The sequence below is a fragment of the Rhodotorula paludigena genome (genome assembly GCF_050403205.1).
Source record: "Rhodotorula paludigena JCM10292 DNA, Rt_paludigena_JCM10292v1_ctg32, whole genome shotgun sequence".
In the NCBI taxonomy this organism is placed as follows: Eukaryota; Fungi; Basidiomycota; class Microbotryomycetes; order Sporidiobolales; family Sporidiobolaceae; genus Rhodotorula; species Rhodotorula paludigena.
The window spans coordinates 155,362-170,473 of NW_027481426.1; the positions used below are offsets into that span (position 1 = coordinate 155,362).

General features: G+C 64.0%; 5 protein-coding genes across 5 annotated transcripts; 2 read left to right on the forward strand and 3 right to left on the reverse strand.

Annotated features, from left to right (window-relative positions):
* Window positions 1-140: 140 nt before the first annotated feature.
* Window positions 141-1,682, reverse strand: JCM10292_000820 (uncharacterized protein; the record flags this gene model as incomplete). The annotated part of the gene is made up of 4 exons (XM_076650179.1): window positions 141-734; window positions 795-1,170; window positions 1,239-1,446; window positions 1,538-1,682. The coding sequence occupies 4 exons, from the start codon at window positions 1,680-1,682 to the stop codon at window positions 141-143; spliced, it is 1,323 nt and encodes a 440-aa protein (XP_076504304.1).
* Window positions 1,683-1,943: 261 nt separating this feature from the next.
* PWP2 (snoRNA-binding rRNA-processing protein PWP2) lies at window positions 1,944-5,013 on the forward strand (the record flags this gene model as incomplete). Its single annotated transcript, XM_076650180.1, has 6 exons — window positions 1,944-2,116; window positions 2,230-2,324; window positions 2,391-2,490; window positions 2,551-2,697; window positions 2,754-2,889; window positions 2,944-5,013. The coding sequence occupies 6 exons, from the start codon at window positions 1,944-1,946 to the stop codon at window positions 5,011-5,013; spliced, it is 2,721 nt and encodes a 906-aa protein (XP_076504305.1).
* Window positions 5,014-5,802: 789 nt separating this feature from the next.
* Window positions 5,803-8,000, reverse strand: JCM10292_000822 (uncharacterized protein; the record flags this gene model as incomplete). The annotated part of the gene is made up of 7 exons (XM_076650181.1): window positions 5,803-5,825; window positions 5,889-6,048; window positions 6,125-6,565; window positions 6,644-7,291; window positions 7,353-7,537; window positions 7,597-7,662; window positions 7,739-8,000. 7 exons carry the CDS (start codon window positions 7,998-8,000, stop codon window positions 5,803-5,805), a joined length of 1,785 nt encoding a protein of 594 aa, XP_076504306.1.
* A 2,122-nt stretch (window positions 8,001-10,122) lies between these two features.
* CWC21 (U2-type spliceosomal complex subunit CWC21) lies at window positions 10,123-11,480 on the reverse strand (the record flags this gene model as incomplete). The annotated part of the gene is made up of 3 exons (XM_076650182.1): window positions 10,123-11,281; window positions 11,347-11,416; window positions 11,474-11,480. 3 exons carry the CDS (start codon window positions 11,478-11,480, stop codon window positions 10,123-10,125), a joined length of 1,236 nt encoding a protein of 411 aa, XP_076504307.1.
* Window positions 11,481-11,730: 250 nt separating this feature from the next.
* SEY1 (dynamin-like GTPase SEY1) lies at window positions 11,731-15,056 on the forward strand (the record flags this gene model as incomplete). Its single annotated transcript, XM_076650183.1, has 11 exons — window positions 11,731-11,923; window positions 12,047-12,068; window positions 12,131-12,228; window positions 12,293-12,367; window positions 12,453-12,538; window positions 12,597-12,775; window positions 12,869-13,205; window positions 13,281-13,856; window positions 13,954-14,092; window positions 14,150-14,839; window positions 14,902-15,056. The coding sequence occupies 11 exons, from the start codon at window positions 11,731-11,733 to the stop codon at window positions 15,054-15,056; spliced, it is 2,550 nt and encodes an 849-aa protein (XP_076504308.1).
* Window positions 15,057-15,112: the final 56 nt, after the last annotated feature.

Here is a 15,112-nt window from a genome sequence, read left to right on the forward strand (position 1 = left end):
CAAACAGGAGTCGGCCGAGGCAACGGATCCAGGCAAACGTGGCGGTGCAAGTCTCCCGAGCGCAATCTCCCTGAGGCTCAAGCAGATGAATGCAGTGTCTCTGCAAAGTGGGGAACGATGTCTCGAAAGGTGGCGCCTCGTCACTGCCCGTACAGCACCCGCTCTGGCACCTGCACCTCTCCTCGCATAATCTCCCGCGCTGTCCTGATCATGACGACGCTCCTCGCCGTACCTTTCTCGAACCGCACCGTCGACTCGGTCACGCCCGCCGCATGCGCCGCCCGCACCGTTACGTCCCCGTCGTTCGTCCCTCGCCCTCGCGCGCCGTCGGACGGTACGACGAGGTCGTGCACGACCGTCCCGGGCGTCCCGGCGCCAATGTTGAGCGCGCCGAGCGTCGTGCCCGGGATCGACGCGTGCATGTCGCCCGACGAGACGGCGCGCACGAGAAGGTCGGCGTCCCCTGCTTCGACGCGCGTGCCGCTCGAGGTGCGGTACCCTGCAGCGGGGAGCGCGCTCACGAGCGTCACTTTGGGCGAGGCGAGCGAGAGAGGAATGGAGAACTGCTGTGCGGCGGAAGTGCGGATGCGCTCGAGAAGCGAGGGGAGGACAGGGTGGGCGGTGAGATCGGTGCCGGGGAGGGTGAGGAGGTCGGGCGGGAAGGATTGCTGGGAGAGCGAGGAAAGCGGGATAAAGATGTTGGGCAGGCCAGATGTGAGGATGGACACGGCGACCTGGAGCCGTCGTATTGGTGAGCGTTGCAAAACGTCGAAACGCGAGACTCGAGTACGCACCTCGGATCCGTCATCTAGTTGCACAATGTCCTCCGCCCGCCCAGTCACGAGCCCGCCGTTCGCGCTGCCTTCTCCACCATCCAAAGGCATCTCGATCTCGATGCCCGGCTCATCACGCCCGGGCACACCCGCAATCTCGGCTCCCTCGCCCGGTGCCGGCTCCCACAATTGTAGCGAGTACGGGTCGATGGGCACACGCGCGCGCATGAGCACGCCGTTCGAGGCCGACAGGATCGAGAGCGGGAACAGGAGCGGTTCGCCAAAAGGCGGGCGGGGGAGACAGCGGGCACGGTCGAAGAGGGTGGTGTAGGGTATCAGCGGCGTCGAGATTGCGGTCACTGCTGCTGCTGCCGTCATGTTGCCGCAGCTCGCCGACCTGCGCCGGTAGAAACGTTTACAGAGCGTAAGTCGATGTCGAAGGAATAGGGTAGGCGAGCAACGGACCAGTCGAGCTCCGCCTTCTTTACGCCGACCTGCGCGAACCGATACACAATATCCCACTTCTGCCCGTTGCGCTCGCCGTCGTCGGCCCACGACACACCCGGCAGCGCTCCCGCGGCCTTCTGCTCGGTCACCGCCTCGCCCGGTACGCTCACTATGGCCGCCTTGCTCAAGCTGCTGACTCCGCCTCCGAGACCACTGATCTGCCGACCTGGTCACGAGCGGGAAAGCACAGCGAGTCAACGGGGCGGCCCCTCGCGCAGCGAAGAGAGAGAGAGAGGGAGCGAGGTGGGGGGCCGCACCGTCGGGGTCGGGCGAGCCCATGGCAGCGAGTATGATGTGGTCGCGCACGGCGGGGGCGTACCGTGCGAGTGCCTCGGCGCGGAAAACGAGGCCGCGCGAGGTCCCGCCGCGCCAGAAAGCGGCCGACACGCCGAAGGGAGGCATGGCGGTGATGAAGACGAGCGAGCGCGAGCACGGCAGCAGCGAGCGAGCGAGAAAAACGGGGTGCTCTATTGGCTGCACTGAGTGTACTGGTGAGCTCGTCTGCTCAGCCAGAGCTAATGCGAGCAGAGGTGCAGCGATGGAGCGAGAGCGAGCTTGGAAGCGGAGACTCGGACTCGCTCTCGCCGCCGACTCTCGCTCGAACGCTCTGTCGAGAGCTTGCAAGGTCGAGCACGAGCTCACGAGACCCGCTGACTGCTGCTCATGGCCGTCGCATCGACGAGCGCCGCTGCGGCCACAAAGACGCCCTCGTCCGGCTTCCGCTTCGCCAACCTCGCGGGCACCGTATACAAGCAGGGCAACGTCGCCTTCACCCCAGACGGCAACTCGGTCATCTCGCCCGTTGGCAACCGCGTCTCGGTCTTTGACCTCGTAAAGTGCGTCCTCGCTCCGATCGAGGCGGTGTAGCCCTCCCACCTTCGCCTGCAACCAGCTCTGCAGGGCGCTGTGCGGCGTTAGGGGCCTCAAACTGATCCGCTCGACGTCACAGCAACAAATCCCGCACCCTCGCCTTCGAGAACCGCAAGAACGTCTCGCGCATCGCCCTCTCGCCAGACGCAACTGTCCTCATCAGCGTCGACGAGGGTGCGTCTGCAATTTTCGACACGAGCTGCTTGCGAGCCATCAGCTGACATGCTTGGACCAACGCAGACGGGCGAGCCGTCCTAGTCAACTTCAAGCGCTCGACGGTCTTGCACCACTTCAACTTTAAGAAACCCGTGCGCGACATCAAGTTCTCGCCAGACGGCAAGTGAGTAGAGAAGCCGTGCCGCCCGAGGACAGAAGCGGAGGCTGACGCGTTTTCGCGCAGGTTCATTGCCGTGACCCACGGCTCGCACGTCCAGGTGTGGCAGACGCCGTCGCACCTTGCGCGGGAATTCGCGCCATTTGTCTTGCACCGCACGTACACGGGTCACTACGACGATGTCTTGTCGATCCAGTGGAGTGCCGACTCTCGGTGAGCTCTCTTGCTTCGAGCAGGCGGAATCTCCTGCTCACCCAAGCCACGCGCAGCTTCTTCCTCACGACTTCGAAGGACATGACCGGACGGCTGTACACGCTCTACCCTGTCGAGGGCTACCGACCAAAAACCTTTGCTGGCCACCGCGACTCGGTTCTCGCCGCCTACTTCTCGCAGGATCACAAGACGGTATGTCTCGTTGCCTCTCGAGTCTCGATCATGGTTCTGACTTATTCTCGACAGATCTACACGGTCTCGCGAGACGGCGCCGTCTTCACCTGGGCGAAGAAGGAGGACGACGAGGAGAGTGATGAGGAGTCGGATGACGAGCAGCTCGCGGCGATTGCGCCCGAAGCGTCGACGTCAAACGGGCCGGACAACACTATCGCGCGGACACGGTGGGGCGTCAAGGAGCGCCACTACTTCATGCGCGTCGGGACCAGGGTCGTCTCGACGACCTGGCACGCGGCATCCAACCTCCTCATCGTCGGCTTCTCGGACGGCGTGTTCGGCTTGTGGGAGATGCCGTCGTTCACCAACGTGCACACGCTCTCGGTCTCGCAGGAGAAGATCACGTCGGTCGCGGTCAACCCGACGGGCGAGTGGCTCGCGTTCGGCGCGAGTAAGCTCGGACAGCTTCTCGTGTGGGAGTGGCAGTCCGAGTCGTACGTGCTCAAGCAGCAGGGTCACTACTTCGACATGAATACGCTCTCGTACTCGACCGACGGGCAGCAGATCGCGACGGGCGGCGACGACGGCAAGGTCAAGATCTGGAACGCGACGAGCGGGTTCTGCTTCGTCACGTTTGAAGATCACTCGAGCTCGGTTGCTGCGGTCGAGTTCGCCAAGCAGGGACAGGTCGTCTTCTCGGCTTCGCTCGACGGCACCGTCCGCGCTTTCGACCTGATCCGGTACCGCAACTTCCGCACCTTCACGACGCCGCAGCCAGTACAGTTCAACTCGCTCGCAGTTGACCCGTCAGGCGAGATCGTATGCGCAGGCGGAACCGGCGACGGCTTCGAGATCTACATGTGGAGCACGCAGACGGGCAAGCTCATCGACGTCCTGTCGGGGCACGAGGGCCCCGTCTCGGCGCTCGCGTTCTCGCCGCTCGGCGACCGCCTCGTCTCGGCGTCGTGGGACAAGAGCATCCGCGTGTGGGACACGTACGGCCGCTCGACCGCCGTCGAGCCGTTCCAGCTCAAGGCCGATGCGCTCGCGCTCGCGTTCCGCCCCGACGGCAAGGAGGTGGCCGTCTCGACGCTCGACGGGCAAATCTCGTTCTGGAACGTCGTCGACGGGACGCAGCGCACGCTCATCGAGGGCCGCAAGGACATCTCGGGCGGGCGCAAGGCTGACGACCGCGTCACGGCGGCCAACAACTCGTCGGGCAAGGCGTTCACGTCGCTGTCGTACACGGCCGACGGGTCGTGCGTCCTCGCCGGCGGCAACAGCAAGCACGTGTGCCTGTACGACGCGCGTGACGGCGTCCTCCTCCGGCGCTTCACCATCACGCAGAACCTCTCGCTCGACGGCACGCAGGAGTTCCTCGACTCGCGCAACCTCACCGAGGCGGGCGCGCGCGAGCTCCTCGACGACCGTGGCGACCTGAGCGACCTCGACGACCGGCTCGACAAGTCGCTCCCCGGCGCGCGCAACGGCGACATGTCGAAGCGCAAGTACCGCCCCGAAGCGCGGACCAAGAGCGTACGGTTCTCGCCGACGGGGCGCAGCTGGGCTGCGGCGTCGACCGAGGGCTTGCTCATCTATTCGCTCGACGACTCGCTCACGTTCGACCCGTTCGAGCTCGACGTCGACATCACGCCGTCGTCCATTCTCGAGACGCTCCAGGAGGAGCGGCACTACCTCAAGGCGTTCGTCATGTCGCTCAAGCTCAACGAGCGACCTCTGATCCAGACCGTCTACGAGGCCATCCCGCCCTCGGCCGTCGCGCTCCTCGCACGCCAGCTCCCCGCCGCCTACCTCGCCGCAACGCTGCGATTCGTCGCGTCGCAGCTCGAAAAGAGCCCGCACGTCGAGTTCCACCTCGTGTGGATCTCGGCGCTCTTTGCGGCGCACGGTAAGACGCTCCGCGCAAACCAGGGCGAGCACGCGGCCGTGCTCCGCGCGGTGCACAAGGGCCTGCAGGACGTGCAGGAGTCGGTCGTGCGCCTCTCGGACGAGAACACGTTCTCGCTCGAGTACGTCCTCGACCAGCAACGGAGGAAGGAGGAGTCGGAGCGGGCGGCTGCCGACGCGTACGAAGCGGGCGCGGCGGGTGCGCAGACGGTGCCGATGGAGATTCAGCTGTGAGCGTGCGCGCGTAGCCGCCCTGCGTCCCGTAGTCACCCCTCGCATCCGCTAGAGCCGTCTTTCGTTCTCGTGTTGTAAAACCGCTCGCTTCTTCCCGGTTTCTGCCTTTGAATGGCTCGAAAGCGGCATGGCCGACTTGGGACCACCTGAGCTGTCTGTTCGTCGTGACTAGTGGTGCTGGGTCAGCGCAAAGAAGAGCAGCTTTGCGAGGGATGGTGGAGGGGTGCATTCCCATTCAGGGTACGAGACCCGGCAAGTGCGCCTGTTGGAAATAAGTACATTGCGTGCGCGCCAGCTGCAAGCGACTCGCTCCATCGACAAAGCGTGCAACATCTTGCACAATATGGAAGCGGTGGCAGAAGGTGGCCTTCTCAAACAAGCAGCAGGCCGCATACAGTACACCGATCGCGCGAGCGGCGCTCAAGACAATCAGGCCGAGTGCTATGCATGCTGGGCAGAGATCGCCCCCCGCGACCGCACCGCCGTGGCATTGTGCAAAGATGCGGAGTCCGCTTGAGAGTACACGAGCGAGGTCGGAATTGGCAAAGGCTTGGGCAGCAACAAAAACAGGATAAAGCATACAAACTACAGCACTTCGTGCGGCACGTCCTCGGACACGCACACGAGCTTCTTGTCCTCGAACTCCTTGAGCTGCGTCGTCGCGTACTCGTCGATCGGGTCGACCATGAGGAGGACCTCGAAGCCCTTCTTCTTGAAGATCTCGAGGAACGGAGAGTCGCGCGTCGAGTTGAGCGACTCGCCCGTGAGGTAGTAGATGTTCTTCTGGTGCTAGGGCATGCGGGTGATGTAGTCTGTGGATTAACGCTTTAGTCAGTCTCGTGTGAGCCGGCGCGAGGCGAGGCAGTCGAACGCACCCTTGAGCGAGGTCATCTCGTCACCCGACTTGGTCGAGTGGAAGCGGAGGAACTCGGCGAGCTTGGAGCGGTTCTGCGAGTCCTCGTGGATGCCGAGCTTGATGTTCTTGCCGAACGCCTCGTAGAACTTGGCAAACTTGTCCTTGTCCTCGGCAATGTCCTGCGGGTGTGCATGAGGGGCGCGTCAGCGGGACTCGTGCTCAATCGGATGAACGGGATCACGCGACAGCACGCACCTGGATCATCTCGACCGCCTTCTTGACGAGGTTCTTGCGGATGACCTTGAGGATCTTGTTCTGCTGGAGCGTCTCACGCGAGATGTTGAGGGGGAGGTCCTTCGAGTCGACGATACCCTTGATGAAGTTGAGGTACTCGGGGATGAGGTCCTCGCAGTCGTCCATGATGAAGACGCGGCGGACGTAGAGCTTGATGTTGTTGCGCTTCTTCTTCGACTCGAAGAGGTCGAACGGCGCGCGCTTGGGGATGAAGAGGATCGCCTTGAACTCGAGCTGACCCTCGACCGAGAAGTGCTTGACGGCGAGGTGGTCCTCCCAGTCGTTGGTGAGCGACTTGTAGAAGGCGCCGTACTCCTCGGCCGAGATGTCCTGCGGGTTGCGCGTCCAGAGCGGCTTGGTCTTGTTGAGCTCGACCTGCTCGGTGACGTTCTCCTTGACGGTCTGTGCGTGCAAGCGGCGAGGGAGTCAGCCGACACGGTCGGGGTTCGAAGAAGGGAGGAAATGCAAGTCGAGACACACCTTCTTCTTCTTGTCCTTCTTGGCGTCCTCGTCCTCGACCTCCTCGATCTTGGGCTTGTCGCCGTCCTCGGCGGCGTCGTCCTCCTCCTCGACCTCCTTCTCGACCTCCTTGGTGGTGACGAGCTGGATCGGGTACGAGATGAACTCGGAGTGCTTCTTGACAATGTCCTTGATGCGCTTCTCCTCAAGGTAGTCCCATCGGTCCTCCTTCATGTGAAGAATGATCTGCGTGCCGCGGCCGAGCGAGGGGTTGACCGTGTCCTGCGTGATGGTGAAGGTGCCGCCGGCCGACGACTCCCAAATGTACTGCTCGTCGTCGTTGTGCTTGGTGATGACGGTCACCTTGTTGGCGAAGAGGTACGCCGAGCAGAAGCCGACAGAGAACAGGTCGACGCCGCAGCTGCCCTGAGTTTGCGCGAACTGATCTTGGTCGCCGGGGAGGATATTGCCAGCATAGACGGCGAGTGTCGAGCCCAGAAGTCCCGCTCCCGAGTCGCGGATGGTCAGCGTCTTCGTCCCACTGTCCGGAATGATGCGGATGAAGAGCTCAGGGAGCGAGTTGAGCTGCGAGAGATCGCTCAAGACCTCCAGGCGGAAGCGGTCGAGCGCTGACTCTGCAGCGAGAAAGAGGGGAGAGAAGAGGTCCATCTGCGCCTTGTGAATGGTGAGCGCGAGGAGTCAGACACTGAAGCCAGCATGCAGGACTCACAGTGACCACAGTCGGTGCCGTACGAAGCCCAGGTGCGAAGACGGTCGTACTGCGGGTGATCGTCATGGTGCGAAGCGTCGGCTTGAGCTGCTGGCGGAAGAGGTTGTCGCTCTGGAGGTCGCGTGGCGGGCACTCGCAGCTTGTCCCCTTGATCGCTGAGATGATGGCGGTAACTCCAGGCGTCACTGCATGCGATCATGAGCTACCATGCTGCAAGACAATGCGGAAGAGCAAACGAACGCACGGGCAGGATAGAACGCAGCGGCCACGATAAGCGAAGCCATTCCCAGCCACAACGCTCCATTGCCGCCTTTGGAGAACACAAGACGGTCGTCAGTAGCTGCGCTGTCAAAAGGCGGCAGCAGGAGAGGAGAAAGCAAGCTCACCAAACGCCTTGATAGTGCCGCCGAGCCACTCGATGAGGTCGAGCATAAGCCCGCACGCGGGCTGACAGTCGAGCCAGCAGCAGCGCCGGTCCTTTCCCTCAATGCTCCTTGCGCGGCGCTTTGCCTGGATCGTGGGCGACCGCGTGCGAGGAGGTTCGGTTTGGGTCGCTTTCTCGGCAGAAGTTGTAGGCGTCGAAACAGGAGCAGCCTCCTCGTCCAGCTCCGGGACATAGCCATGCGAGCTGAGCATTGCGTCAGTCATGCTCGAGTTGGCTGAGCGCGAGGACGAGCGGGCACGAAGCAGGAGCCCCCACCCGCCGCGAAGCGGGCACGCAGCCCAGGAGAAGGCGGTCAAAGCGCCGCCAACAGTATGCGGCAGTGCCGAGCGTATCGATCACATGCGATACAGTACTGTGCTAAAATCAGCCTGTCAAGGTCGCACGACCAGGATCGTGTGCGCTGTGCGACCCTCTCTTCGGAGACGCAATGCCATCATCCACGCCACGCCGAATCAACGCCTTCTGCTCGCGGGTATCCAGCTTGATGCGATCGAGGTCGAGTGAAACGGCGAGGACAAGTCCATGCGGCCTGTTCAGTGCCTGTGAGAGGGAGAAGAGTGGCCAAACGACCGAGCGACGAGCGATCAAAGCGTCGCCGCGCGCGCGCTTGCAGTCTCGAAGACGACGCCTTGGAAGAGTGTTGCTCACAGCTTCGAAGAGATACTGTAGGTGTGAGTGCAATGGCCGCTGCGCAACGCCCCATGTGCTTCGCCGTGTTTCCAGTGTCTCATCTACAACTCGTCTGCTCGCCCGCAACCTGCCCGCGTCCACCACGCGAAAGTTACGGGACACACGCGCAAGTTGCAGATACTTAGTGCCGCTGGCACCAGACCTCAGTCCCTGCGAGGCTCGTCCCGCCTGTCTCGCGACCGGGTCGTTCCATCGGCTGTTGGACTGAAGATGACTGGCTCGCGCTGAAGCGCATGCTCGTTCCTGGAACAATGTAACTCAATGTTCCATACGTAGCTGGAGCACATGCGCGACCAGCCTCGAGTCACAGCCTCCTCTCTGGCCAGTGCCGCCCCATCACAAACCGTTTCGGCTCTCTTTCCCGTTCCCGGCACCTGTATACGGTGCAGCTTTCTCCTACCTTTCACATGCACATACGCAGAGCAGGCGACCAAAAGCACCTTGACGGCGTTCCGAATAGGCGAGCCTTGCCTCGCTTCCTCCCCGACACGTTGAACTACGAGTTCCGCGACGCGTTCCCTGACTTTGCGAATGGCAAAGATGCGACGCTCAACTGGTCTGCGGTACTGGAGTCGTGGTATGCGCTGTTTGATCCCTGCTGCTGGCGTATTCTCGCCGCAGACGACGAAGCCGACTGGCTTGCACTGCATGCACTCCGCTCTCGCCTTTCCGACATCAGGCGAGTCCCATCGACTGCGGACATTATTCATGTTGCACAACTGGAATGTCGTGCTTCGGTACACATGCGTGACATCACCGCGCGGTGGGCTCGTCTTTACGGTGCGTCCAACCCTTTCACCCCATTGTGGCGGGCTCGGGATCTCTCAACCTGATACTGCTTCTTGCTGTCGTGCAGTGCTCCATATTATCCGTTCCCGTTACATCAAGCAGCAGAGAGAGCGCCATCCCACGAGGTCGCAACAGGACATCCTCGCCAATCTAGTTCCTGGCACATTGGCGGGCCCGCCGAACCTCCCGCTCGGGTCAGGTAAGTTTCCGCATTCGCTACTTGATCAGACGCTGGGCTGACACACTTTTCTGTCTCCAAATGCAGTATGGCCGCTGCGTATCCCGCACCCGTACAACCATGCGGCGACCTTCTCGCTGACGGTGCGAGACAACGACATACCGCTGGAGCTGCGCCTCCCGGAGCATCCGTCGGAGGAAGCAGACGCATGGATTGACGCTATCAGAAGCTCCTCTACTGCCGCGACGGTCTGATCTAGCCCTGAGGTCGAGCCCTTGCTTCTCTTCTGCATCCCCCATGCACATTCGTGCCTTCAACCTCCTGACAGCTAGCTCAAGTCTCCGTTGTTTGTCTGCGCCGACGCGGCGACTCGCACACGCAGAACCAAGGGAAGAGGCAGCGATGCAACGATGTGACCTTCTCAAGAGATTCGACACTCTGCTAGCATGAGCGGACTCTTGACGAGGGACAAGCGGGATCGAGCGCATGTTTGTGTTACGGGATCGAGCGCGATGCTACGAAGGGTCGAAAGCCCCGAACCCGAGAATGGCGCAGAGAAGTGATGCGTCGAGCGCAGCATGGAGCAAAGCCTTCGAGCGAGAACCCGTTCGACACGATTACATGTTACAACCGCCGCAGCGTTCTGCGGCGCCCCCCATCGTTGTCCCTCAATGCCGCGTCTGCCACCCGCCCCTGTCCCCTCCGCCGTCTCGCCCCTCGCTCCCCGCGCTGCTCCCCCTCCTGCGACGCACAGGGCTCGCGCTCCTCCTCTCCGGCGGCGGCGAGACGCTGCGGCTGTTGTCGCGCGCGCCCCTGCGGCGCGGCGGCGACGCACTGCGACTGTCGGCGCGGCGGCGCGGCGGAGAGCGCGAGCGCGAGGGCGAGGGCGAGTACGAGTCGCGGCGGGCGCGGCGACGCGGCGGCGAGCGGGAGCGGGAGGGCGAGCGGGAGTAGGGCGAGCGGGAGCGGGAGCGCGAGGGAGAGCGGCCGCGCCGACTTGCGCGCGGAGGAGGCGAGCGAGAGCGCGAGCGCGAGCGGTCGTCGTCGTCGTCGTACCGGCGCGGCGGGGAGCGGGCGCGTGCGGGAGGGGGAGAGCGGGAGCGCGAGGGCGAGCGGCCGCGCGAGTCGTACGGGAGGCGCGAGGCGGACCCGCTCGCGCCGGGGCCCGAGCGGTCAAAATCGCGGTACGACGACGGGCCCTTTGCGCCGTCGGCTGGGCCCGGGATCGGGGCGCCGCCGTCGAGGTCGCGCATGCGCGCAGCATGGTCGCGGCGGCTCTGCTCGAGCTCGTCGTGCTGCCTGCGACGCTCGCGGTCCATGTCGTGCTCGTGGCGCCTGCGCTGCTCGTCGCGTTCGCGGAGGGCCTTTTCGCGGTCGGCGCGCAGGCCGGCCTCGATCTTTGCGCGCTCCTCGCGGGCGCGCTCGCGCTCCTCCTGGCGCTGCAGCTTGAGCTGCGCCTGCGCCTCGCGGTCAAATGCGAGCCCCTCGACGTAGTCGGCGCGGATGCCGAGCGCGCGGCGCATGCGCTCGTCCTCGGCCTGCTTGGCGGCTGCAAGCTGGTGGCGCTCGTGCGGCTTGATGGCGGCGCCCTGGCCGGGGGCGGCTGCGGCCTGCTGAGCGGAGAGGCGCTCGCGGAGGGCGGCGACCTGGGCGTCGATGTCGTCCTGGGGGACGCCGTCGTCCTCGAGCTGGACCTGGAGCTCGAAGCACTGCGCCTCGACCTTGCGCTTGCGCTCGTGGTCGAGGATGCCCTGGTCGGGGGCGCGGTGGGCGAACGACTGCTTGAAGTCGGGCGCGGCGTCGCGGGGCTGCTGGCGGGGGCGGATGCTGTGCGAGCAGAGGGGTCAGTGTGCACTCTGGCCCAGTCGCAGGCGGCCTTGCTGCGAGCGCACTGAGAGCGGTTGGCCTGGATGTGACCCGAGGTGCCCGAGCCACGCGGCGTCGACAGGCCAATGTTGTTGTCTGCAGGGGCGAGCGTGAGTGGCTGCGTGCGCCTAGGCGTGTCCACTGTGCACGCACACGACATTGTGGCCGAGAGATTCGGACGACGACCTCAGCAGAGGCCATCTCGTGACTTTTCGCTCGCCGACTGCGCGCAGAATGTGCAGAGTTTACTAGGTAGAGTGTAGTAGACTGTAACACAGCCTGTGCGAGTGTCCAATCTGCACTCTGCGCAGTTTGCGGTAGACGCTGGTCTCATCGTCACCGCCTGCTTCCGCTCGCTTGTCCCCACTCGCCCTCGCGCTCGAGCAGCCGAGCAGCCGAGAGCCCAAGCCATGAACCAGTCGATCGACATCGCCACAGAGGCACTCGCCAACCCGCCCGCCGACCTCGCCGACCACCCGCTCCTCGCGCAGGCGCAGGAATCCCTCCCTGCCGACATCAAGGACAGCGGCGCGCCTGCCGGGGCTGCAGTGGGCCTGCAGAGTGTCGCGCACGGCTCGGGCCTCGACGCCAAGCTTCAGGTCGGTGCGTCGTCGCTTCTCTACCTCGCCGGTGACCCAACTTCGGGTGGGGCTCGAGGGCGCACACGCAGCTGCGAGGACGCCTGAGAACGCACCAGCACAGAGACTGACTGTCTTGCACTCGCAGTCGACGAGAACCAGCGCTTCACGTTCGGGTGTTCCCTCCTCGAGCCCTGGGTCCAGGGACACTGACCCCCTCTTGCCGCAAAAGCTCTGCCCTCGATGAGCACATGAAGAGCTGGCAGCTCGCCAACGCCGGCTTCAACTACGACGTCGTCGCCGTCTTTGGCTCGCAGTCGACCGGCAAGAGTGCGCACCTTTGCACTGTCCTCCTCACATGGGCCGACCTGCTGACCTGCTCGAACCCGCGCAGGTACGCTTCTCAACCGCCTCTTTGGAACCAAATTCGATGTCATGAGCGAGACGGAGCGGAGGCAGACGACCAAGGGTGCGTCACCTTCCGCAACTTGCTCCGAGCGGTTCATGCGAAGGCTGCTGCTGAATCTCTTCTCGTTCGCGTTCCTGTCCCTCAGGTATCTGGATGTCCAAGGGCCAGGACATGCCCGTCCTCGTCATGGACGTCGAAGGCACCGACGGCCGCGAGCGCGGTGAAGACCAGGTGCGTTCTCTTGTCTCCCATCTCCACCGCTTCCACCGACTCTTGCCGCACCCCGCAGGACTTTGAGCGCAAATCCGCCCTCTTCTCGATGGCCGTTGCCGAGGTGCTCATCGTCAACATCTGGGAGCACCAGGTCGGCCTGTACCAGGGCGCCAACATGGGCCTGCTCAAGACCGTGTTCGAGGTCAACCTGGGCTTGTTCCTCGCCGCCAAGCAGAAGGGCAAGGGCAAGGGCGAGTGAGTCCTCGGCGTCTCCGCTGCAGGCACTCGGGCGGCTTTGGCGATGGAGATACCTCCCAGCCGATGAAGCTGACAAGCGTCGTTCCGCAGCACGCAAGACAAGACGCTCCTCCTCTTCGTCATTCGCGACCATATCGGCGCAACGCCCCTCGCCAACCTCCGCGCAACCCTAACGGCCGACCTGAACCGGCTGTGGGACGGCCTCTCCAAGCCCGAGGGCCTCGAGCACACGACGATCGACACGTTCTTCGACCTCGACTTTGTCACGCTCGCGCACAAGCTCCTCCAGCCGGAGAAATTCGAGGACGAGGTCGTCGAGCTGCGGAAGCGGTTCCAGAGCCAGCAGGAGGAGGGGTACGTGTTCAAGAGCAAGTACCACAAGCGCATCCCGGCGGACGGGATCAGCACCTACATGGGGACCATCTGGGTGAGTCGGGCTGCGTCAAAGGACGGTCCACGATTCTGGCGTCGCGACTGAATGCTTCTGCCTCCGCTCTCGCAGGACGCCGTCGTGTCGAACAAGGACCTCGACCTCCCGACGCAGCAAGAGCTCCTCGCGCAATTCCGCTGCGGCGAGCTCGCCGCGTCGGCCTTCGATCTCTTCTCCTCGCTCCTGTCGGCCTTCCCGCCCGCGCCCGGGCCAGGCAAGCTCGACTCGTCGCTCGGCGCGCGCATGCGCGACGCCAAGTCGGCCGCGCTCGCCGCGTACGACGAGGCCGCGAGCCGGTACCACGCGGCCGTGTACGGGCGGCAGCGCGGCGAGCTCGTCGCGAAAGTGCACGGCGCGCTCGCGCCCCTGTTTGCATCGCAGCTCAAGAACGCGCACAAGCTCGCGCTGCGCGAGTACCGCGTCGCGATCGAGCAGGCACTGAGGACCGAGGGGTACGACTTTGCGCGCGTCGTGAGCGACGCGAGGAAGCAGGCCGAGAAGAGGTTCGACGACGAGGCGAAGAAGGTCGTGCTCGACGAGAGCGGGTGGAGCCCCGAAGAAGAGCGCGCGGCACTCGTCGAGGACATGGACCACGTCGCCGAGCTGCTCCGAAAGGAGGAGACGCGCAAGATGGTCGCCGTCATCGAGGTGCGTAGGCTCGAGTCGGGCTTTGGCTCCATCGAGCGAGACGCTCGCGGTTCCTTCTCGCCTTCCATTCTTGCTGACGCTCGATTACGACCCGCAGCGCAACATCAAGCGGCAGATGGCCGAGACGGTCGAGTACTCGCTCAACCAGCCGAGCGAGGACATGTGGGACAAGGTTCTCACCGCATTCAAGGCGGCGCTCCAGAAGGCCGAGGACGCGTACCTTAAGAAGGCGAAGAGTGGGTCGTGATCGCGGCATTTTGGTCGCCGCGCACTGACGCTGCTCTCGACATCAGGCTTTAACTGCACGCAGGAAGAGATGGACGCCGCGCTCCAGCTTCTTCGCCGCCGAGCATGGCTCGCGCTTCGCTCCAAGCTCAACGAGCACACGGCCGAGGCTCCGATGCTTGTCAAGCTCAAGCTCGTCTTCGAGGACAAGTTCCGGTACGATGCCGACGGCGTTCCGCGCGTGTGGAAACCCGAGGACGACATCGACACCATCTTCCGCAAGGCCAAGGAGTCAGTCCTGGAGCTCATCCCGCTGTACAGCGAGATCAAGCCCTCCGACCCGGCGAATGCGTTCGAGCTCCCCTCGTCGGCCGGCACGACCGAGATCGTCGACCCGGCGGCCGCCTCTGCCGACGAAGACTTTGACTTTGCCGAGAGCCTCCAGCTCCTATCGCCGTCGCAGCAGTCGGCGCTCTCGACGCGCTTCCGTCGCGAGGCGGACGCCTACTACGTCGAAGCCAAGCGCTCGATGGTCTCATCGACGGCGCAGATCCCGTACTGGATTTACGGCGTGCTCGTCGTCCTCGGCTTCAACGAGTTTGTCGCCGTCATCCGCTCGCCCGTCTACTTCACGCTGCTCCTCATTGCCGGCGCGGCGGCGTACGTGATCTGGACCCTCAACATGACTGGGCCCGTCTTTGCCGTCACGCGCGGCGTGACCAACGAGGTTGTCCGCACGGTCAATGAGCAGCTGCATAGTGCGTGTCTTTGATGTCACCAGCCTCTGCATCGCGCACACGACTGACGTTTGCGACAACAGACTACTTCGCCGCGCAGACCCCCGACAGCCACGCCGCGCGCTCGCACCGCCACGCTGTTCCCGTCCCCGCCGCCTCGTCCAACGCGACCAGCTCTGCGGCACCAGAGGAGATCGAGCTGAAGGAGAAGCCCAGTGTGCGCGAGAAGGACGATTAGATGGAGCGCGTGTGCAGGTTTCGCAGAGCCGTCTCTTGTATTGTCGAGTTTCGTGC